Source organism: Dreissena polymorpha, chromosome 12 (assembly GCF_020536995.1).
Source record: "Dreissena polymorpha isolate Duluth1 chromosome 12, UMN_Dpol_1.0, whole genome shotgun sequence".
In the NCBI taxonomy this organism is placed as follows: Eukaryota; Metazoa; Mollusca; class Bivalvia; order Myida; family Dreissenidae; genus Dreissena; species Dreissena polymorpha.
Genome location: NC_068366.1, coordinates 68063817 through 68089130, shown reverse-complemented (window position 1 = coordinate 68089130; position 25314 = coordinate 68063817). Strand labels below are relative to the sequence as shown.

Sequence of the window (25314 nt, the reverse complement as noted above, 5' to 3'; positions counted from 1 at the left end):
CTGTGACAAATATTCAGGTCAAAGAGCATGATGATTTTGCAACAAATGTGGTCTCAATTGTTTTTAAAAAACATTTCATTTGGCCTAATGACAAATTGTTTGACCCCACGTCACCAAGAGTCGAACGAAGATGAGAAATCCCTTGGACTAATAGTCGCAGTGTCATAAAGATTGAAAATCAATGTAGCCTCAATGTAGAGTGTTCACACGTATTTTCTTTGATGCAACCTTGTGGCCTAGATTTTAATGCCACGTGATTACATTTGAACACAGTTAACAAATGTATGGACCAAGCTTAATGACGATTGTGCAATACATGTGGCTTATGGAGTATAGGATGTTCACAAAAAAAAGTCTTTACCATGCAAACTGTGAACTACACAAAACTCAAAATGGCATATTTGCTCAAATTAGCTAAATATATTCAAGATCCCGCAAATTAATTTACTGCCATCAAGGCAGAACCTTGTTCATCACTTAACCACACATACACATTAATAAACATAACCACAAATGATGCATAGTATTGCAACAACAACATAATAATGTTGCCCGCATATTCGCTCATATTTTTATAACTGTTCGCGACCAGCTGATTTATTTAGTTCATGCTTAATATTTGCATGTTGACTGACAGAAAGTAATAATCATATACAGGTAAAAACCGTCCATGCAATCAAAAAATGGGTTGGACTCAATTCATTTTTGACAAGCGTGAACACAGATCATGTATTTCAGAGAATATATATACTTGCTAAAATGAAGCAGACAGCAGTCCAGCACACCTCAGAGAGTAGAGAAAGTTGGTGTATTATTAACAATTACAGGGCCTCCCTCCTGTCCTGTTTGTATCAACGTCGACTAGAAAAGGTTGAGGACTTGAAAGCATTGTGTAAATGAACATAAACGTCTAAAGTGTTGTTTGCGTCTTTCTTAATGAATTAATATGCTTCAAAACCACAAACACACATAGTATGCATAATGCAACATTTTTTTCCATATTAAAATACATTGATATATGAATAATTATTTCAAACAGAAATCCATCAAACAAACCATAATCAAAGACATACAAAATAGTATTCCAATAAAACAATAATTATCACTACATGGTTTTGCACATGGAAATGTTGTGTTTTTGTTTTAGTAGTTTAAATCATGTTCTTATTGAACAAGAGATGTGTTTGTCAGAAGCACAATGCCCCCTAATGCGCTGCTTTTATTTTATTTTTTGACCTTTGACCTTGAAGGATGACCTTGACCTTTAACCACTCAAAATGTGCAGCTTCATGAGATACACATGCATGCCAAATATCAAGTTGCTATCATCAATATTGCAAAAGTTATGACCATGGTTAAAGTGTTGGGACACACACAATGAATGACTTGACTGACTGACTGACACAGTGACAGACAGACAGACAGACAGGCCAAAATCAATATATACCCCCGATCTTTTGATCCGGAGACATAAAAACAAGAGCTGTCTCCATCGGAAGACATAATAATTATGCCCTCTAAAAAACGCTTTTTCGAAACCTTAACGCAGATTTCGAAACCTAAACGCAGACCCCAAGTTCAAGGTGAAGGTCAAAGGGGTCAAAAATGTTGTGTGTATGGAAAGGCCTTGTCCATATACACATGCATACCAAATATGCATACCAAATATGAAGGTTACATCTGAAGGACATACAAGTTATGAGCATTTATTGAACCGTAAACGCAAAAGTGTGACAGAAAGAAAGACAAACTGACAGACGGGCAGACAGACAGACAGACAGTGCGATCACTATATGCCCTCCTTCAGGGGCATAAATAGGTTTGTTGTTGTTTTTTAATTAATGTTTAACTTTAACATGTTTCCATTACATACGTGTTTGCCATTATCATGTGCACAAAATTTAACACATTCCCATCGATAAAATCATCAAATGCAGCATGATAACATAGTGTAAATGTTACATCTTTTATTCAGAAGTCACACTGCAGTTATTTGGTAAAAACATTTTTAATATAATAAGAAAAAAGCAAACCTAATCTTTAGCCAGCAAAATCTGGGGACTATAAAGCTTTAAGAAACAATACTTTTACATGAAACGTTTGAAAATAGTAATAAATATTTCTTAATCTTTATTATGTAACATATCCAATAAAAAAGCTTCTTACAGAAAGAAAAAACAGACAGGAAATGTCCAGTAACACAAAACATCTATTTCTCAGATGATTAAATAAGGATAACATGCCCGAAAGATTTCAAAGCATTTCAACACAAAAGTCCAATTTCTATAATTTTAAAGAAATGTCATCAATTAAAAGCCAGTCTTTGTCATCTATGCTGACAGGTTGTTGTCAAGAAAAGCAGTAACTCAAATCGTTGATGGTCACCTTTATGTTGTAAGGTCAGTTGTAACGTCTCTTAAAGTTCTATTAATATTGACAGCATGACTGATCCGGATGACAGAATAACTGATCCTTGGAATGTCACTCAAACCACCTTGACAGAGAAACTGATCAAATAAGTCATTCAATCCCCTCTGACAGAGAAACTGATCCTTGCAATGTCACTCATAATACTTTGACAAAGCAATTATCCCAAAAAAGTCACTCAAACCCCTTTGACAAAGCAACTGATCCTAAAAAGTCACTCAAATCACTTTGACGAACAACTGATCAGGAAAAGTCAGTAAAAGCATTTGGACAAAACAACTGATCTCGAAGTCACTCATGAAAAGAGCAGCTGATCCTGAAATTCAAACCACTTGCACATATCAATTGATTTTGTGTAATTCACTCAAACCACTTGGACGATGCTGATTTCTTTGCCATAAAACTATTCTTGTACTTGTTGACCATCTTGTCGAAATCATCATAAACCTCACGTCTTTGTTTCTTTTGCTTTGGTCCCTGTAAACAAAAATACATGTTAACAGACGGCCTTGTTACTTACTGGGGATACTTTAAAATACTAGCAGTAGCACAAAAGCCGTTTCAGTTATTTTTGTGATAAGTAAGGGTTCACTGCATCCATCAAAAGTTACCCTACATGAAAACAATATTATAGCTGTGTTACTCAACCTGTTTGGCTCACATTCTCCAATATAAGAGTGCAATACAATTAAATTCCATATTAACAGGGGTGGTAAAATCTATTCAATGTATTGTTGGCGTTATCCCAGAGCATAAATGGACAAGTTTAAGAATTTAGTTATTTACTATATGAGTCGTGTTCTGAGAAAACTGGGCATAATGCATGTGCGTCAAGTGTCGTCCCAGATTAGCCTGTGCAGTCCGCACAGGCTAATCAGGGATAACACTTTCCGCTTTTATGACATTTTTCGTTTAAATGAAGTCTCTTCTTAGCAAAAATCTTATTAAGGCGGAAAGTGTTGTCCCTGATTAACCTGTGTGGACTGCACAGGCTAATCTGGGATGACACTTTACGCACATGAATTAAGCCCCATTTTCACAGAACAAGACACTTTTTGTCTCCAAACTTCACTAATGTCAGAGGAAAGTTACCCATAATTCAAAGGTTTGCAAAAAGACAATTAATTCATCAAGCAGAAATACTTTTATTGTTAAATGCAAAACCAAACAAGATGCACGATAGGATAGAAAGAAAAAGGCTAATCAAAATGCCTCTCTATATGAAAGTGAGGGCTTACAAATGGACAAGCAAGGCACTATGCCACATCAGCACACCTGCTCATAAAGAACTATGAATATGAAATGCTATTCTGGAATGCAGACCCCACCTGTTCGTGTGATTGGGCAGGTCGCTTCAGTTGCTGGCCCTTCTTAAACCCCTTATCCTTGGCCTTTTTCCCCTGTGGTCCACCAGGGTTACGGGACTTGTGGCGAACCTTTGGGCCCCAGTGAGATGGCAGACCTACCATAGTCACATAACAACAATCATTCTGTTTCATGCTTAACCCATTTATGCCTAGTGGACTCTCCCATCCTAAATTGGATCAATTTATTTCCAAAATTAGGGATGTCTAGTATATTTATTTCTATATTTAGAATATTTCTTACAGAAATTCCTTTAAGCAAACAGCGTAGACCCAGATGAGACGCCGCATCATGTTTGCCAAGGCCTTTTTCTGGACGCAAAGCATAAAAGGGTTAAACAATTGAATTAAAAAATGTATTAATATTCCGTATCTCAGAAACATAAAATATTCAATTTTAGACTCTCAAAACTACACTCACTCCAAATTTACCTTTTCTACTACCATATTGCACTTTACTACTGCATGAATGTTCATTTATAACAATTTGTATTCATACTACTGATATTTTGAATATGCTCTATACAGTACTACCATATTTTTAAGTTTCTTTTCACTGTCACTTAAGTGGCTTTACACTAATATATTCATTTTCTTTAGGAGACTTACACCAATATAATTCTTTCCTTAGAGGCATTACACCAATACATGTATTACCATAAGGAACCTTACACCAATATATTCCTTTCCTCAAGGAGCCTTTAACTAATATATTCATTAATATATTCATTATCTGCAGTCCATACAATAATGCTCTATAAACCAATTTTCCTAACTTTCCCTTCACTGTTACTTCAGACCCTAACACATATATATATGTGTTAACTATGGTTCTTACAAACATGCTCTTTACACTATTCTTGCCACAAACATTTCCCTTCACTGCACCTTTTGGTGCCTTATTTGGCCTCATCTGCTTGTCTTTCTCCGACAGTTGTATCAGTGGAAGGCTAGGAGACTTCTTGGAGTTCCCAAACGGTTTCTTCGCTGGCAGTTGTTGAGCCGATTTAACCGCCTCTTGGTATTGTTGCTTTGACTGAAAGTGGTCATAATGCAAATTATTTTTTTATTTCTGAACAAATATAACAAAAGCAAACAGCAACTAGAAATGGCGCGGCAGAGGCCGACGCGTATCCCCACGCCGAATGTTTGACCTAGGTGTGCCCCAGGGTTGGTAATGGGGCCATGCATAGCTGAGATTGACCATATTGTCATAAGAGAAGTTCAGTATCAATTTGAAGTGAATCGGTGTAGAAAAGAAGAAATTATAGTAATAGGCAATTTTGGGTGGGTGTGGTCTATGTGGGCGTGGCCCCAGGGTTGGTAATGGGGCCATGCATAGTTGAGATTGACCGTATTGTCATAAGAGAGGTTCAGTATCAATTTGAAGTGAATCGGTGTAGAAATGAAGAAATTATAGTAAAAGGCAATTTTGGGTGGGTGTGGTCTATGTGGGCGGGGCGCCCCAGGGTTGATAATGGGGCCATGCATAGTTGAGATTGACTGTATTGTCATAAGAGAAGTTCAATATCAATTTGAAGTGAATCGGTGTAGAAATGAAGAAATTATAGTAAAAGGCAATTTTGGGTGGGTGTGGTCTATGTGGGCGGGGCCCCAGGGTTGGTTATGGGGCCATGCATAGTTGAGATTGACCCTAATGTCATAAGAGAAGTTCAGTATCAATTTGAAGTGAATCCGTGTAGAAATGAAAAAATTATAGTAAATGGAATTTTTTGGTGGGTGTGGCCTATGTGGGCGGGCGCCCCAGGGTTGGGATTGGGGCCATGCATTGTTGAGATTGACCCTAATGTCATAACAAAAGTTCAGAATCAATTTGAAGTGAATCCGTGTAGAAATGAAAAAATTATAGTAAATGGAAATTTTTGGTGGGTGTGGCCTATGTGGGCGGGGCGCCCCAGGGTTGGGAATGGGGCCATGCATGATTGAGATTGACCGTATTGTCATAAGAGAGGTCCAGTATCAATTTGAAGTGAATCGGTGTAGAAATAAAGAAGTAAATGTAAAATAACCTAAAAAAATGAGTGATAATTTCTGACGCAGCCCCACCCCAACCGCTATAACTTTTGACCCAGGGGTCAGATCAAAATTCCAAATAGTGCAGGGTCGCACATATGCTCATAGCTACCATGTGTGTAAGTTTCAAGGTTCTAGTGCTTTTAGTGTAGGAGGAGATAGTGGCCAGGACGGACGGACAGACGGACGGACGGACGGCGGAGATAACCACAATATCCCCACCTTTTTTTCAAAAAGCGTGGGGATAAACACTTCATCAGAATACAAATATACTTGTTTTCCTGTTGCAATTGTTTACACAATGATTTATGGATTCATTTATGTATTCACCGTTGTATAACTATCCAGGGCTCAACATTAACCTAAAAACCAAATTGCCCTGAACATAAATGCCACTTGCCCAAACATGAAATATCACATTAACTGTAAACGTCATATTTTTTAATAAAGATACAAATGATACACCACAAAACCTTTTTTACTTTTGCACATTTAACAAAATGATTACAGCAATTTAAGTCTAATAAAATTTAATGCTCTTTGTGTTTTTTTTGCACTTGCCTGGGCGGACAACTAGATTATAAAATGACTTGCCCAGACCCAACTTTTACTTGCCAGGGGCAATAGAACAACTGTTAATGTTTAGCCCTGCTATGAAAACTTCTTATTTTGAAACTTGGTCTTAGTTAAAGCTAAAAGCTAGAAATGGAATAAACATAGCCTATGTGACTATTTTAAGCTTGTTAGACTCAATTTGAAATCACACAATTCTTAGTATATAACTTCATAAGACATCTACACTTTGACAACCAACAGTCATATATGTTTGTTTTGGAAAAGTCCTTTCACAATAAGGATTAAAATAAAAATAAAATGCTAGTGGCACACTACCTGGATCTTTTCTTTCCTTTTGGCCTGAACTTCAAGAGCCTTCCTGTTTTCTAATGAGAACTCCACAATCAGACGCTGCAAAGAATTCAAAAAATGTATTTAACTATTTGAAATGCAGTGAAGTTAAATCAATAATGTACATGTATTATCATATTTGACAAGACAATGAAATCAATTAACACATATTTCAATAAGACAATTAAATGGACTAAAATAATTCAATTTCCACTTAATTGAATGTAATTAAATAATGAGCATCCACTAAAATATCTTAAAATATTTTAATGCTTATGAAAGCCATGATTAAAAATAAAATTAAAACAAACACACGGGTGAGTATCAAAACATAACTGATTACCCTCCACCCCCATTAAAAACTTAAACAAGATGTGTTTGTGAAACACTATGTCCCCCATATATTTGACCTTTGACCTTGAAGTATGATCTTAACCTTTCACCACTCAAAATGTGCAGCTCCATGATATACACATGCATGCCAAATATCAAGTTGCTATCTGCAATATTGCAAAAGTTATGGCCAATGTTAAAGTTTGACGCAACATTTATTTGACCTTTGACCTTGAAGGATGACCTTGACCATGACCTTTCACCACTCAAAACGTGCAGCTCCATGAGATACAAATATCAAGTTGCTATCTTCAATATTTCAAAAGTTATGGCCAATGTTAAAGTTTGACGCAAACAAACAAAACAACAAACAGACAGGGAAACAAGAGCACCGCCTTGCGGGTTCAGACCGCCCATCTATTTTTCTTTTTAAAGGTGAAGGGACCTATCTCAATTTCAATCAAAAAGGAGGGAGGTGTGAAGTGGAGAGGGTGTATAGTGTGGGGTGTGGTCATTAATTAGATTATCTTCCAAAAATGAAAAAAAAATGCACAAAAAAACATGTTTTAAAAAAAAAATGGGTGGCGTGTATAGTGTGAGGGTGTGGTGGTCATTTATTAGATGATCTTTAAAAAAAAAAAAAAATGGGGGAGGGATTGGGGGGGCGTGGGGATGGTTTGGGTGGAGTCTATTGTGGTATGTCAGGTAAGAGTTGTTTTGTCTAAGTATCAATCAAATCTAATCATAAATAAAGAAGTTATGGCAATTTTAGCAAAATTTAATAATTTCAAAGGTCATTCAAAGATCAAGGTAAAATTCAACTTGCCAGGTACAGTACCTTCATGATAGCATGAAAGTATTTGAAGTTTGAAAGCAATAGCCTTGATACTATAGAAGTAAAGTGGATCTAAACACAAAATTTAACCATATATTCAAAGTTACTAAGTCAAAAAAGGGCAATAATTCCGTTAAAATGACAACCAGAGTCATGCAACTTGTCTTTTACTGTCCCCTTATGATAGTTTGCGAGTGTTCCAATTATGAAAGCAATATCTATGATACTTTAGGGGTAAAGTGGACCAAAACACAAAACTTAACCACATTTTCAATTTTCTAAGTATAAGGGGCCCATAATTCCGTCAAAATGCCACTCAAAGTTACATAACTTTGCCTGCACAGTCCCCTTATGATAGTTAGTGAGTGTTGCAAGTATGAAAGCAATAGCTTTGATACTTTAGGAATAAAGTGGACCTAAACACAAAACTTAACCACATTTTCAATTTTCTAAGTATAAAAATGGCACATAATTCTGTCAAAATGCCAGTCAGAGTTACATAACTTTGCCTGCACAGTCCCCTTATGATAGTTAGTAAGTGTTGCAAATATGAAAGCAATAGCTTTGATACTTAAGGAATAAAATGGACCTAAACACAAAACTTACACAAATTTTTCAATTTTCTAAGTATAAAAAGGGCACATAATTCTGTCAAAATGCAGGCCAGAGTTATCCAACTTTGCCTGCCCAGTCCCCTCATGATAGTTAGTAAGTGTACCAAGTTTGAATGCAATAGCATTGATACTTTATGAGAAAAGTGGACCTAAACGCAAAACTTAACCGGACGCCGACGCCAAGGTGATGACAATAGCTCATAAAAAAAAATTCAAAAAATAGTTGAGCTTAAAACAATATGTCCCCTAGTATAGACTGGGAGACATAAAAAAAGACATAATGCATACCTTTTTCTCTCCAAAAATCTCTGGATTGTTATTTGTATGTCTGAGGGCGGAGAGAGCGTGCTGATGCTCCCCAAAACTGATGAAGGCAAACCCAAGTGACTTTCCCCTGCCTTCTGAGTTCAACCTGGCTCTGTCCCTCATTATACGGCACTATAATGAAATATATCTTGGTCTATTATAAGTATGTACATGAAGAAATGTTTTGTTTTTGTTGGTTCACTCATCAAGTTAAATCAATGGTGCATGTGTGTTAGAAAAAAAATCTATTTATAAGGAAATATTCTATTCACAAGTTTTGAAAGTCTAGGATTCAAATGAACTTAAAGTACTTTATTTTCACAACTTTCAAGCTTAAATGCGATAAAAACCAAACTTGATGGGACATGATTGCATTTCTAAAGCCCTCAAACTGTCTGCAGGGTTTTTCTTCAGCTATTTGGAAAGATAGCCCATGGCTTTGAAATTGAGAATTTTATCAGCATTTTCAAGGAAATTAGAAGATCAGTTGGGATTTAAAACTACATGAAAGAGTTCAACATCTTTAATCACAAACACCACAAACACCATCATGATGAACAGTTTAAACTTATGGTGCACATAAACGCAAAAGTACCATAAATACCTCCAAAATAAGAGCCTTGGGGTCGCCTGCAGCGTCCTTGAAGATCTTGCGTAGTGACTGCTCGTCCACAGTTGGTGGAATGTTACGTACGCAGAGACGCAGAGGTGAGATGAAGATGTTGATGTTCTTCAATTTCTGTCTCTTCACTTCATCCACCTTTCGAGACATAAACATATTTTGATACCATTGACATTTTTTCTGCATATGTTATCATCAAGAACATGTGAATTTTTTTACTTACATTTTTGAAAATAAATTTCCGTTAAATTTGAAATAACATGACAGACATGCATGTATTTAATTACAAAAAGAAAATCCCACATCTTTTATAACAAAATTGGAATAAGACTTGGTTTTAAGCGTGTTATTTTGAAAATTCTTTAAAATGGGTGTCTTTCAGATCATGAAAGAAGTTTGGTAAGTATTATATTCCAATTCATACGCGAAGTTAGGAAACTAAGTTACTGTGCTTTCTACACTGTATTTTCCACCCATACTTTTTTTTAGTAACAAAATGATTTTATCTGAAACAAAATAACCTTTTAATAGTTCATGTTTGTCTCATAACTGGCTTAATTGTCATTATGAATTGATTTAACGAGTGATCAATATTGCTGAAAAAAAGTCTATGTGAAATCTGCATATTTTAAACAGAATTAACATCAAAGTTCCTCGTCAAGTATGTGAGCTCAAGTAAAGAGAGTTATTCAGGGGGTATTTGCCTTATTTATAACCTCCAAAGTATCTTTAATTCGTAAGAAACAACCCTTTAATGATTTACTCACATGTCCCAATGCAATGGAATAAATAAACCAGTATAAACCTGAAACAGCTAGATGGTGCCATTAAAGATTGCCTGGCAGTTGAGATATCATGGGTTCAATCCACAATTTGGGAATATGCTTTAGATCTCCTCCAAAGACATGAAGTGCTCTTACTAAGAAAACGAACCCTGAGTTTCTTTTATAGCCTTAGACTTTTGTTGCATTTTAGCTTAAATATATAAATATATATTTAGACTAAAGATTATGTTTAACTGTGTTACCTTCATGCGTTTTTCGAGGTCCTGTTTAGTAAGCCCTTCGGCTGCCTGGGTCCCAGGTCGGATCACTGACAGATACAAATAAAATGTTCTCACTTGAGTGTATGATTCATAAAGCCTTGCACATAATTTTTAACTATAATCATAATACTTTATAACAAATACCTGTACAGATTACTGAAACCCATATCAATTGAAAATATTTTGCATCAGTTCTAAAGTAAGAAAATGACATTATTTCACTGAAAACCATATCAATGGAAAATATTTGGCATCAGTTCTAAAGAAAGACAAAGACATCATTTCACTGAAAACTATTCAGTGGGTAAGAAATACAAAACATTTAAAGGTGCTTAGTGCTTATTAATATTAACTAGGGATGGCATCGAATACCAATATCGGAATTCGAATGTTCGCAAATTGATTCAATCGAATATTCGCATAAAACGGCTGGATTGATTTTACCTTGTTATGTGTTAATTTCCATTGGTTTGTAAGTTATATCCGTTTGCTAAATACGAGGCTGTTTATTAACGTTGCTATCGAATACATGTATCGCTGTCGACTAATACTATGACCGATACTGTGATCGGGCACAAATAGAATGAAAAAAATCGTGTCATAGAATTTTTTTTTTTAATGATTCCACAGATTTTTAGCAGACCGCGCATATGTAAAACTAAGTTTACACACATAACACGTTGCGGTCTTTTTTTATCCACAGACCGTGTAAAGTATTCCATACTGCAGAAAGGGCTGGTGGCATTTTCAGATTTGAATTATGATTCCTTGATGATTGTTTAATTTATATCATCTGTTACTCTTGAGTAATTCACATATTTAAATGTCTGTTCAAACTGTGATCACAAAAACTAAATTATTATTCGCAAGTAAATTGAAGCCCTTAATTGGTACCTAATTGACAAACAACAGTTCGGGCCCTTTCTTATAGTAAGTATATTGCATTGCGCGATTTGAGTAATTCACACATTTTTATGGCTGTAAATACTGTGATCACAAAACTTAATTATTATTCGCCAGTCAATTGAAACCGTTAATTGGCACCCGATTGGCAAACAACAGTCAGGGCCTTTCTTAGAGCGTGAATATTGCATTGCGCAATCAACACTGATACGGGCCGCGTTATCAGTTTGACACAAAGAACGTCACGTCAAACATGTTACTCCCAGGTGATTTCGGTTGCTTTTTAGTAAGCGGTTCGCAGGTCATTAAATATTGGTGAAATTACGTTTGGAAAAAAATGCCAATATGCGCATATCATTTTTATTATTCGAATGCTGACCATTCAATCGAATATTCAAATATTCGAATAATTTTGCCATCCCTAATACAACCTTTCCTGTACAATATTGTTACCTTTTACTTTTGTCCAAAAAGAAACCCTTTACATTTAATGAAAAAAGGTTTGACATACATGAGCATTTATGGTAGATCTTAGCCAGTTTAAAAGAGCACTAGTGCTTTCCTGAGCCATCAATATTCCATTAAAGCCAAAAGGTTTCAAACATCTTTACGTCATCACTTACTTCCTTCCCGGGCCAGGTACAAGTTTCTATTGTCTTTCTTCTCCTTCTCTTTCTTCTCCTGAAAGTCGGCCGCCTTCTCCCTTGACACGGCTAGCGTGATGTTCAACTGGCGTCCGTCCAGGGTCAGGTTCCCGGCCTCTCCCTCGCGCAGGCAGTGGTCCGCTGAGTCCTTGGAGACGAACCTCACAAACCCCATACCTGGCATGTGCATTAATTTGCAGAGTTAGGTCACAACTTTTCAATGAAATACAGACAAATCTTTAAAAATATTGAGAATTTTCCTCTAGGGCCCTCCCCCTGTTTTGGGGCATGCCATCCATAGTCTTGGTTTGGCAGGATTTTTACCTCCTTTTTAATTCAAATAAGAAGTTTTCAATAATACCATAATAATTTCCAAAAGTCTGTTTCATCCAATAAACTACCGTTATTCCTGCAATGCCGTATTGTAAGTTGCTCAGGAATTACACTCATTTTCTTGAAAATATTAGAACACAGATAAAATAAATATGTTACCCTTTTCCTTAAATGTTCACATTAGGGGGCGGGGAAGGGAGAATTTTTCACTTTTAACACATTTCCAGTTTATTGCTAAGGTGGTGATAATGTACCTTTGGAGAACTCTGTCTGCTGGTTGATGACCACCTTGGCATACTTGAGCTGCCCAAACTTCTCAAAGAACTCCAGCATGCCTTCCTCCATGGTATCAAAGGAAAGATTCCTAAAACAAAAGAGCTTCCTGAACTAATATATGGAAAACCCTAATGTGTGCTGCTGCAGTCCCTTTAGTTTGCACCTTTTTGTTCCAGCTCAAAAGAAGCAAAAGCATTGGGTAAAGGCCAATAGAGACGCCCTTGCTTTGTGTTTTGGTGTCTTTCTTAGGAACACTTCCTGAGTGGGATTTCAACCAAGGACCTACCAGTTGCAAGCAATACCCCTGTCATCATATCCAATACACTGAAACACCTCTGTCTAGTGCATTTAAATACCCTGCATATATTCAGAATTTTTAATACATGTCAGTTATTATGTGTTTGCAGAATGGTTCTCAATTACGAACATTCACAAATGGTTATGTTGATTTTTTAGGACACATCACCAAATATTGCATACAGAACCATCACATTAGAAGTTACCCGGAACATTGAGTATTAGTAAACTTATTTCTATGCACCTTTCTATATTGAGGTTGATAACATGCTCATTTGAAGTAATTTTTATAACCACATTTGAGCTGCTGTTTTAATGTTTTTGTTCTATGAAATTAAATACAAGGGTCAGTGTGTGATTTTAAATAACTGAAGGGGAGGAGAACACCTTAACCCCTTAATGCGTACCAAAATTTTTTTTATATCAAAATAGAATAATTACCATTAAGAACTACTTGTATAACTTATTTGGTGCTAAAAGAGAAAATCAGACAAAAGACGAAATCAGACCCCTGAAAATAAATAGAAAGAACTTTTAGTTGATCAGCTCTAATTTTTAGTTGTACATAAAAATAAACCAACTCTGGTAACAATTGTAACAATCCCATCAACAATACATCAACTTACCAATCAGTAAATATCTAACTACTGCTGTATTAGCTGCAATTATCAACAATTTCTTAAGGAAATCTATTTACTTAACACACTGACAGCATATAAAGTATTTAATAAGATATTTTATATCAAACACAACATAAACTAAAACAAATTTTTGTAGCACTTCAGTTATCTTAAAATCAGCCCCCATTAAAGTGCCACAACAATTACTGTCATAAGGTCGGGTATTCTTGTTGCTATTACATGCCTTAAGTCAAATATACTTGCCATTCTACTGCACAATATTGGTATAGACCTTAAACATTTAACCAGACATGATGGCCAGTATTCAGGAATTCGAACCTGGACCTCGTGCAGTGCAACTGGCCAAGTCCTAGGGTCTGCAGATATTCTTTGAGACTGCTTTAAATGGTTGTAAAATATTTATTGTTTATAACCTTACCTTATAAAGAGGGTGCAACCATCATTCGTGTCAGTACGGCCTTGAAAAGATTGCTTCTTTATTGCTTTCTTATCGTTTTTAGTGGCATCATCTTCATCCTCATTACTGCCTCCCTCATCATCTTCATCATCTTCATCGTCAGTGTCTCCTTCCTTCTTCAATTTATCATCATCTTCTTCTTCCACTCCATCATCGCTTTCTTCATCCCCTTCATTGTCGTCTGATGATACCCCCTCATCATCAGATTGCCCCATCTTTATGTGTGTATTTGTCTTCGTCTTCTTCAGCTCACTGGAAGACGAATCACTCCTTGCACTGACAGCACCCTCATCAGAGTCATTGTCACTGTCATCTACAACAGGTACAAATAATATTAAATGCATGCAACTCAATACTATTCAGTAATCTTGTTTCCAATCTGCAGATATTCAGTAAATGTTCCTATATGTGACCATATCCCTTCAACAATTTTCTCACAATGTTGTGTACGAGAAGAAAGAAATTTGTATGTCACCTGACTATTGAGATCACTCTAATCTAGGAAAACAAAATCCTTTGAGGCGTGCTCTGTTAAAAAGAGGGTTTCATTCATGTGCGTTAAGTGAAGTCTCAGATTAGCCTGTGTAGTCTGCACAGGCTAATCAGGGACGACACTTTCCGCCTAAACTGGATTTTTTCTAAGAAGGGACTTTCTTTTAACAAAAAATACCATAAAAGCAGAAAGTGTTGTCCCAGATTAGCCTGTGCAGACTGCACGGGCAAATCTTGAACAGCACTTTACACACATGCATTAAACCCCCTTTTCATAGAATACGGCCCATTTTGTGATGTGGTATTCATATCCTTGGTTGCTTATAACACGTGGTTACATCTACTTTTAATCTCAAGCAAAAAAGTGTATTGTTGTTTTTCAAACTGTCTGAATTCCTTTTCTACAAGATGAGTGCTTCATAACTGTTAAACCTTTCTATTTCAGGCACATAAAAACAACTTAAGAACATTGATACTTGTGGTGTTTGGGGATACTGGAGTAGGAATATGCAATAGAAATTATGAGTGCAAAAAACACATCTCTTGATCGAGAGCTATATTACATTTACCTTGCTGCTTCTTTGCACTCTCATACTTGTCTTTCGGAAGGGCCCAGTCCACAGCAACACTACGGCCTAGGAAAAAGAACAAGCACTTTTTTAATATCTAGTAAATGTCACATGAGCTACAGAACATATACAAATATAAGATAATAAGTCTTTCAAATGCATATAATATATGACATTAAAGTTTCTTCAAGCCCTAGAGAGTGGACATTTTCATTGGTTACAAGAAAACTATTTAGTCTTAATTCTGCTTAGAAATCATTTAAAATTAACTGTCATTAATTTTTCTAAAGTGTCTTGAGATTATAACTTTTAATCGCCATATGCAAACTGAGCACACGTTTAATATCAACCACATTACTTCCTGTTGTAGGTGTTAAAATAAATCAAGAAAAATCAAGCTGTTACTGTTTCCATTTTCCAACAAAACGTGATTCCCAAATATTTGGACAAGTTGCCTTGCATACAAAATAATTAAAATGTCATGGTAACCATGGTCAGGTATAGCTTTTCTTTTCTACCACTGCTTTACCCATGATTTTCTGTGTATTCATTTGCTCCACAGCTTTGCTTGCCTCCTCCATAGTGTTGAATTGTACAAAGCCGAACCCCAGCAGCTTGCCCTCTGAAGGAAATTCACACTAGTTAGATACATATGATAGTGTGTGGTGAATATCCCAGATCAAGGCTCGTAAGTACTATTATTTACAGAATTTCCTGGGCAAACTTAGCAGATCTAAGCTTCTAGTAATAAGTGCACATATTTCTGCAAGTATTGACATTCAGTATAACCTAATCTCCTATTAAAAAGAGTTGTGATGTTTCACTACATTTGAATATTGTTATTTCAAAGAAATCAAGACTAGACATGAAAGTTTCCAAATAATGATAGTAATATTGTTTTGCATGTGTAAAAGTTGCTGATATTATGGGGACAAAACTGAACTTTAATTTAATTGTATGCAGGTTTGCTCTGTTTTATCACTTACCTACTTTGTATTTTGATTGGGCTAGGACCAAAAAAGTATTCAAGCGAATAAACTTAATTTAAATAGTTTGAATTATAAAGTTTCTTTAAGTTATATAAAGAACAGAAAATAATATTGAAGAAAATATTGAAGACTTTCAATTCATTTAAAAACAAGATGTGTTTGTGAAACACTATGTTCCCCCATATATTTGACCTTTGACCTTGAAGGATGACCTTTATCTTGACCTTTCACCACTCAAAATGTGCAGCTCCAAGAGATACACATGCATGCCAAATATCAAGTTGCTATCTTTAACATTGCAAAAGTGTATATTAAATGAGCAATGTGACCCATCTATTTGACCTTTGACATTGAATGATGACCTTGACCATGACCTTTCACCACTCATAATGTGCAGCTCCATAAGATACACATGCATGCCAAATATAAAGTTGACACCTTCAATATTGCAAAAGTTATGGAAAATGTTACAGTTTGATGCAAACCAACAAACCAACAGACAGGGCAAAAAAATTTATGTCCCCCACTATAATGGCGGGGGACATAAAAACCAATGTCTTTCGTTATGGAAACAAGAATTATAAGTGTTTCCTCAAAAAACTATTAACACTAAATCCATCTTACCAGCGCCCGTGGGGATGCTGATGTCCGTGATTTCCCCACACTGCTCAAATGCCTTCCTCAAACCATCCTCACCGCACTAAAATTAACACCATGACGCACCATTGTTTGTAGTATGCTTCTACATACAGCTTCTTCCTATGCAGTGATGGGAGTGACTTTTACAGAAATTTTTACTTTCAAAAAAATTTATCAATGAGATGTGATCTATTTTGGTCTCAAATCATGAAGTGTTAAGGAGCCTTTATCTGTGAACGTTGTGACAAATCGAGCCTGAAAAAATTGTAAGGTAGTCCTCTTTAATTGAATGGGTCAGCAATATTTTTCATTCAGTTTTATATTTGCCAGGGGTGGGTTTAAGTAAACGCCTTGTGCTCCTTTAAAACAGTGATCGTCATAAAACCCCTTATGAAATAATTATAATGTATTTCACGCAACATACTTTGAAGGAGAGATTTCGCACGATGACCCTTGACCTTCTGGTGCCTGCCTGAGGTGTCACGGCCTGTCTTTCCTGGGACATTTGCACCGCTTGCAGCATGCAGTCTAGCAACGGAGTAATATATGCACTTTAAATATAGCGAGAGTATTAATTACTTTGAGGTCGCGGTAGCGTAGTGGATGTGGTGTCCGCCTATCCACTGGGAGGTCACGTATTCGATCCCGAGAGAGCATTCTTGCTATCTCCTCCAAAGACACCAAGTACTGGTTCTCAGTCCCAGGAAATGGACTCGAGCACGTATCAATAAGCCTTAGGCTTTCGACATCATTGAGCCAAAATAAACAGGTTTAAACTATGAATTACTACTTTTGTAAGCCATGTTTCCTTTCTTACATAGGATGCACTTTTTGTACATAGTATTTATAAGGAATGTTGTTGGCCGTGTTTTCTGTCTTTCCTGGCACATTTGCACAGCTTGCAATACACAGTCTATGCATGAAAGTTAACATGATGAATATCTCTGAGCACGGGTGGCCTTGTAACGCCTTTGTATAGCACATCTTGAAACAAAATTATGGTTTGACAGGCCATGAACATGCAAAAGTAATCTTGCAAGCAGGGGTTTTAACCAAAATTAGTTAAGATACACCCTACCCTGCTCAATTTGGAAAAATGTATTTTTTCCTCAAAATTGTGAAAATTTAACATGATAGTACATAGTTTAAAACAAACTAGCACATATTATATGTAGAAACTTTTTGACCATACATTTCGCTCTACACATTCAATAAAATTGCAATTATTATAAATTATGTTTTCCAATTAGTGTGAATTGTTTTCTTAAAATTGGGAAAATTGTTACAATCTGGAATTATGAAGTAGCTGTAGATCAGTCTGTGTTATATAAGCTGAACAACTCCCTGGCTGGAATTTTAACATAATGTATAATGGGCCTTGAAAAAAATAAACGTTAAGAAACATTTTGCAAATCCAAGATTTTTTAAAACTCCAACAGACAGCATAATTGTATTATTATATTAAGGTGTAACTATGTTCATGTACATGGAGAAAGAATATTATTGTTTAACACTCCTTTGTTTAAATAATAATATAACACAACTTGCAAATGACTTGTCATAATACATTCATGTTCTCATGCAAAAACATGCAAGCCTTTTAACCCTTTACCACTCAGAAGCAAAGTAAACAAGATGTGTTTGTGAAACACTATGTCCCCGTATATGACGTTTGACCTTGAAGGATGACCTTGACCTTTCACCACTCAAAATGTGCAGCTCCATGAGATACATATGCATGCCAAATATCAAGTTGCTATCTTCAATATTGCAAAAGTTATTGCAAATGTTAAAGTTGGCGCAAACCAACAGACCAACCAACCAACAGACCAACAGACAGGGCAAAAACAATATGTCCCCCACTACTATAGTGGGGGACATAAAAATGGCTATGTGCTAACAGCATAAAACCAGAACAGCCTGCGAAAACAGTCTGTTCAGGCTTTATGCTGTTTGCTGCTCATCAGTATCTAAGGGTTGGAAATAAAGCCTTTAAATCTTGAATCTAGTAAGAAATGTCTTTAATTAAATGTAACTTTCTATGGAACTACAAATGCGTCAAAATACGTATCTAAGTGGGAAAGGGTTAAAAGAGCTCCACATCCAATAAAAATACCGAAAAATTATCTGCCAGTTTACCACTGAAAACTAGACATAACTCACCTTTGTAAGGATGATTGTGCAGCTTTCTTATAGCCCGCTTGGCGTCCCGGATGCATTTGAACTTGAGATGAGCCACATTGGCACTGACCAAGTGGCTTTCTGCTAGCTGTTTAACACTCCTGAAATCATCATGTTCAACCATATAAATAACAATGCCATTGTCAAGCAATATATGTCCCCTACCTGCTCCACAATTTTCATAAATTCCACCATTGTCAGAATATTTTTTTTAATATTTGTTGCCATAGCAACCAGAATTTTTGACGTAGGAACAAAATGAAATGACGTGCCTAATCTCCATATTGCCATCTATCCATGTTTCAAGTTTCATGAAAAAATATGAAGAACTTTTTAAGTTATCGCAGGATCCAGAAAAGTGTGACAGACTAACTGATTGAATGAAGAACACACAGAGCACAAACCATAAGTCCCCTGTTTCACCGGTAGGGGACAATAAATGAGTAATCCTTCTATCATCAATTTAAATACAAGTACTTTCTACTTATATTTATGAGGATTGTGCAAATAAACATTTTGTATTTCCATAGTCTATGTCAAGTTGTATGCTACGCTTTGTTTTTATATTTTTAACAACTGCTGTTATAGTGGATTGATCTTGTGTTTGCTTGTTACATTTTGTTGAATTTGCAACAAATTTCATGTTTTAGGAAAATAAGTTAAGTAAAATGATAAAATAAATTAATTAACCCATTTATGCCAAGCGTCTAGAAAAAAGGCCTTGGCAAACAGCGTAGACCCAGATGAGGGTCTGCACTGTTTGCTTAAAGAAATTTCTGTAAGAAATATTCTAAATATAGAAATAAATATACTAGACATCCCTAATTTTGGAAATAAATTGAATCAATTTAGAAGGATGGGAGAGTCCACTAGGCATAAATGGGTTAATCTGATCTATTTCTTACATTTTCTCGAGACATTTGTTCAGCTCGTCAAGCTGCATGCCCGCTGGTAGCCCCGACAGTACAACTATCTTGGCCTTGTGGTACTTGACATTCTTCATCTTTGGGGATTTCGTCCCTGCAAGAAATAGAAATAGAGTGTGTAATTTGTATGTCTTGTAATGTAATGTCCATCATTTTTTACCTCATATGCACAATAATTTTGAAATTGAGCGACAGTGGAACCGTTATGATTAAAATGCCAGGGAACAGGCCTAAACAATTTTTCCTGTGACCCACATATAACAACACTTTATTTAGCAAGGACCCAGTTCACTTACCTGGAATACCCTCCTTAGTTTCAGTCTTGTCCTCTTCATCAGTCCCTTCATCCCCCTCCACCTCCTCCTCTTGGCTTCCCTTCCCCCCAGGGTCATTGGCCACAGGTTCTGTCTTTGTCACGGGAGCCGGTCGAGGCTTTTTCTCAGATTTCTTTTTCTTTGTAATGTCTGCAAAGTCTATGAGCACCTTTCGACCTTCCAAGAGGACTTTCGCCTCCTTGGCCTTTTTAGCATCATCCCTGGTAGAACAAAAGAGCCTTGTTTTGGGAAAACAGGGCTTATTTTATGTGCGTTAAGTATTGCCCTGATTAGCCTGTGCAATCAGTCTGCACAGGCTTATCAAGGATGATACTTTCCACATTAACTGGATTTTGGTTTCAAAAAGACGTCTTGAAAACGAAAAATTCCATTAAACCAGAAAGTGTTGTTCTTGATCAGCCTGCATGGACTGCACAGGCTATTCTGGGACAACAATTTGTACACTTGCATTAAACCCAGTTTTCACAGAATAAGGCTCAAATTTACTTTAACTAAATGAAGTGTTCAGAAATGTTGCTTAAACAAGAGCTTTGTTGAGTTTAAGTATTTATATCTATTAGCAGAGTATATTGTAATGTGTTGAACAACAATCGTATAATATCTCTTTCGGAACATAAAAATAGCATTTGCCATTAATTGCTTATTCCAGAGCTCAACATAACAGTTGTCCTATTGCCCCTGGCAAGTAAAAGTTGGGTCTGGGCAAGTTATTTTATAATCTAGTTGTCCGCCCAGGCAAGACAGTGCAAAAAAGAACAAAGTTCATTTAACTTAAGACTTTAATTGCTGTAATCATTTTGTTAAATGTGCAAAAATAAAAAAGGTTTTGCGGTGTATCATTTGGATCTTTATTTTAAAATATGAGGCTAACAGTTAATGTGATATTTCATGTTTGGGCAAGTGGCTTTATGTTCAGGGCAAGTAGATTTTCTAAGAACTTGCCCGTTAGGTTAACGTTGAGCCCTGTATTCACAGCAGAAAATGCACAGAACAATTTGTAAAGACACAAAATGCTTTACAAAAATATTTTAGGAACAGAATGAGTGTTCTAGTTCAACCAAGGTTACTTACAAATCTGTAAATTTGATATAACCAAACCCCCTGCTTTTTCTAGTTTCTGCAACAAACAAATTGTTACATAAAATAACATACTCCTTAAATTCTGCATTGAACCTGTCAACAAATCAATTTAAAAAATGGTCTAAATAACTTGGTCTACCAAAATGCATGCAAGTAATACATGTATGCTGATATGTACAACGTTGCCTTATCCTCATTGGGTAACTTACTGCCTTATAAAAAATTTACAGCCAAGAGAACATCGCAATATTTAATTTTGTACAAAAGTTTCATAAAGCATAATATTAAATTAAACATCCATTTCACAAATGGGTTGTCATATGAAATATATTTCAGTTTTTGTTTACACTAACAAAGTGGACGATAAGAATTTCGCTGCTTGTTACTTAAAGTTAAAGGGGCTGTTTTAAAATACATTGTTTAATGGGTAGCACATGGTATGTTTGTTTATTTTGCAAAATTGTTATCTCTTGACTTATTGATGGGTCGCGATATTGTTTATTTGTGAATGTGATGGAGGTATACAAACTAAAACCAAATTAAAAGTTGGGCAAAATAAAAATATTTTTACAAAAAAATGGAACCAGAGACAACTCCGATATATTTGACATTGTGAAAAAGCAGGTTGCAATATAAAGGATAAGAAATTCATACCAGCATACACCTATATTACATCATTTTATACAAAACTGGCCAAAAGACCAGCCGCAAAATCACTCTGGCAGAATTTTGAAAACTTTGTATAAAGTTTATCACAATTTCAACCATGAACTAGCATTTAGTCATGCAGCATGAGACTATAATTTCCAACTTGAAAATTTGCATAAATAATGTTTGTTTGTTTTAATTTGTTACTTTGCAGGGCTTTTTTCCCATCTATGGGAAGAGAGGCCTTGGTCCCTATATTTTGTGAGTCTCAAACTTTTCAGAATTAAGAAAACATTAGTCGCGAACTGTTAAAAATTGTGAAATCATTAGTCGCAAACATTATATTCAAGGAACCTTTTCATGTTTTGGCAAATTTAGTTATTGACAAAATTGAAAAAAAAATGTTTCAGATTTGCACATTTTCGTTTTAGTTTTGATATTTTCCAGCAAACTGTAATACTGAACATTAACTATGCTCTGAAATATCCATTACATGCATTGTTTGACTATTTAAAAATCTGAAAATTATAAAGTGTTACAAATGTGAAACACTTTAATAATTTGGAGAAATCTGTTGTTAATGTTATATTTTGTGACAAAATGAGGATTGCTTATCTAAAGTATAAAAACCACCAGTCTCAATATCAGCATGGAATGCTATGTGGTTTAAATGTTAGTCTTTTACTGAAATTACTCTAAGGGTCAGTGGTGCTCGATTGGTTATTGTCAGCTCGGGTACTACTTAATTGTACCTCTTGTACTCTTGTATTCTCAAATATACCCAAAGAATGGGAAATATACTAAAACATCCCAGGACAATTTAGTCTGTAACCGAAATTTATTCCTGCCCAAAATAAGATGTGATTGTCATAATACACGCTATGCATTTAACAAAATTCTCGTTCAACAAAACCTGCCTCGACGTGCTTTTTCAAGTATGTGTTTCAATAATATTTAGACCTTTTTACAAAATATTTAAATTAATATGAGCACAATAAATTTGATAAAAAAAAGATAACAATCACCAATTAAGCGTTAGAATTCTTGGGTATGTTTAAGTATATTTTCAGACGAAATTTCCGTACCTGGGATATAATTAGATCCGACAATAACTATTAAGCAAATGAGCGTCAGTGGTTCCAGCCCAGTTGAGGATTACCTTTTTTTCTTTCTTTAATTTTATTCTTGTTAATTTTTTACTAGAGCTATTGTGTTCCAATGTTTACATTTATCACTTTTGAGCATTTAATGAGAAAATTCAATACATACCAAAATCTGTGAAAATGTCCCATTAAATTGTAAACATGTGAGCTTCGAATTTCTTTAAATCATGAAAATTTGAGTCGAGAACTTCTCAAATTTGTGAAAACATCCATTCTCTGAGGAAGAAAAAAGCCCTGCTCTGTCATTTTGTATAAACAAAATCTAGAAAAACACTGACGTCGCGAAAATACATAACTATGCTACATACCTTTATTGTTTACAAGGAAGCAATCTTTGATAGGACCATAATCTGAAAATTTGATTGCTAGTTGATCCTGTGTAATGGAATATGGCAGATTTCGCACGAATAGCGTCCTGCTTTCCTTCGACATTTTATACACGTGTGAGTGTTTACATTCAGTTTAAGGTGCGTCAGTAAGCCGAATATGGGATTTATTGCATGTTTTGCTAAATACCGACAACGCGTATATCTGCGTACCACAACTGGCACAAAACTAACAAGTCATCTTAATGAACTATACTAAGAAATTAAACTTATTAACTAATGCCTTACTTTCAAGGAATACAAAACTTAGAGAAAATTGTGATTAGTAAAGCTGTCAATTTGATAGATATACTTTAAAGGACTTTATCGCCTTCTTATATTTTATATACGAAATACATCAAACACTAAATCGCCATTCGTAGATTTCAGGATATCATAAGCAAGTACCAAAGTCAAAAAAGAATACAGATAAAAAAATTATATACATATATAAAAGAATTGTATAATGCTCAATGGAAAATAACAAAACTTGTTGCATAATCTAATGAATAGTTAAGGGGACATCACTTTATTATACTTAATTATACTTAACTTTATCCGTAAGAGTTGTCTTTATATATGAATATCCTATACAGTTTGTTGAACACTAGTAGCTTGGACATTTAAACATGTAGCCGCATACGCCTTGAGTTGTATTAACTACACCGGCTAGACTACAACAGTTGTGATATCAAATTCAGAATGGGCGAGTTATTCAGAAAAATTAAGAATCCTTTTTCATAACATGCATCATATTGTTCACCGTATACTAGTGCTGAATTGGTCATTGTCGGCTCGGGTACTACTTAAATGTACCCCGGTGAAACTTACCCGGGAATTATAACGCTAATTTGGTCGTTGTCGGATTTTGTCAATATTCTGTTAAATGACATCTATATTATCGAAACTCCAACTCAAAAAAGTAAGTTTTTTTTCCAAAAAAAAATTGTTTCGTATTCCCTAGCGCGTTTTACGAAATCGGATTTTGGGCGGGAATAAAACTTGGGTACAGTCTAAATTGGCCGGTACATTAAAGAATACCACGTACTTATAAACACCCCCACACACGTACTTACATACACCCACACACGTATTTACAAACACCCTTGACTGAGTCTTAAAACGTCATTCTTCCCAAAGTACCCATTGGGATTTAGGGGGATTTTTTTATATGTTACACACCGTTCATTTTTTTTAATAATTCTAGAGAGATTTGTAATTCATATATTGTCATACCAAAAAAGTGGCTTCCATTCAATATCGCAGCGTTAAGCGAAAACGGTGACTCAGATAGATATATAAATCTAAGTCTTTACAAGAAAAATTCTTAAATAAAATCTTTCAGTTGCACTCGCTTATTCACACATTGTAACTGACTGCCTGCATTGCCTTTTTAATTGAAAGCGACATGTAGACTTAACCACTGGAGTACAGATGCAACGATAAACCGGATGGTCTTTGGTAAGGCCTCCACTTTGCAGCACATCTGGTGCAGACTCACAGCCTCCGGTCATTTGTTTTCCCTGAATTGTTGGTGGTGCCTTAGGTATGCCCTTTCAATGATTTTGCGGGAGTTAAAATGACGACTAAATTTACCGTTTAAAATAAGACAATTATGATCCATTGATATCTGTGACGACACGGTTACCACAACACATTAAAAAGTATGTTATATGGTTAGGAATAGTATAAGTAAATCTTTGTGTATTCTGGTTTGCATTTGGTCAGTGCAAACGTTGAAAGGGACTTTTTCACGTTGTGATAAATTGACCAAATAAAAAAAATCGTACTTATGATATGTGCAAGGAAACAGTAATACTGAACGATTTTAAAACCCTGAAAATGATAAAGCGTTACAAATGCAAAACGATTGAATAATTTGTAGAGTTC

General features: G+C 35.5%; 1 protein-coding gene across 1 annotated transcript; it reads right to left on the bottom strand.

Annotated features, from left to right (window-relative positions):
- Positions 1–973: 973 nt before the first annotated feature.
- On the bottom strand, positions 974–23539 carry LOC127853398 (RNA-binding protein 28-like). Its single transcript, XM_052387911.1, has 19 exons — positions 23368–23539; positions 21240–21285; positions 20130–20368; positions 19813–19927; positions 18890–19008; positions 17151–17254; positions 16712–16787; positions 15628–15720; positions 15099–15164; positions 13999–14350; positions 12621–12730; positions 12013–12210; positions 10469–10533; positions 9424–9579; positions 8802–8951; positions 6717–6791; positions 4680–4827; positions 3756–3889; positions 974–2904 (listed from the first exon to the last, which is right to left on the bottom strand). Exons 1-19 carry the CDS (start codon positions 23489–23491, stop codon positions 2788–2790), a joined length of 2487 nt encoding a protein of 828 aa, XP_052243871.1. The 5' UTR covers positions 23492–23539; the 3' UTR covers positions 974–2787.
- Between the last annotated feature and the right edge of the window lie 1775 nt (positions 23540–25314).

Coding starts and splice junctions, on each gene's coding strand:
- LOC127853398 (XM_052387911.1), bottom strand. CDS start 23,491: ATGTCGAAGGAAAGCAGGACGCTATTCGTGCGAAATCTGCCATATTCC. Junction 12,731..13,998: donor GGTTGCACCCTCTTTATAAG/GTAAGGTTATAA, acceptor CTTTTGTTTTAG/GAATCTTTCCTTTGATACCA. Junction 6,792..8,801: donor AGATTTTTGGAGAGAAAAAG/GTATGCATTATG, acceptor AATTCTTTGCAG/CGTCTGATTGTGGAGTTCTC.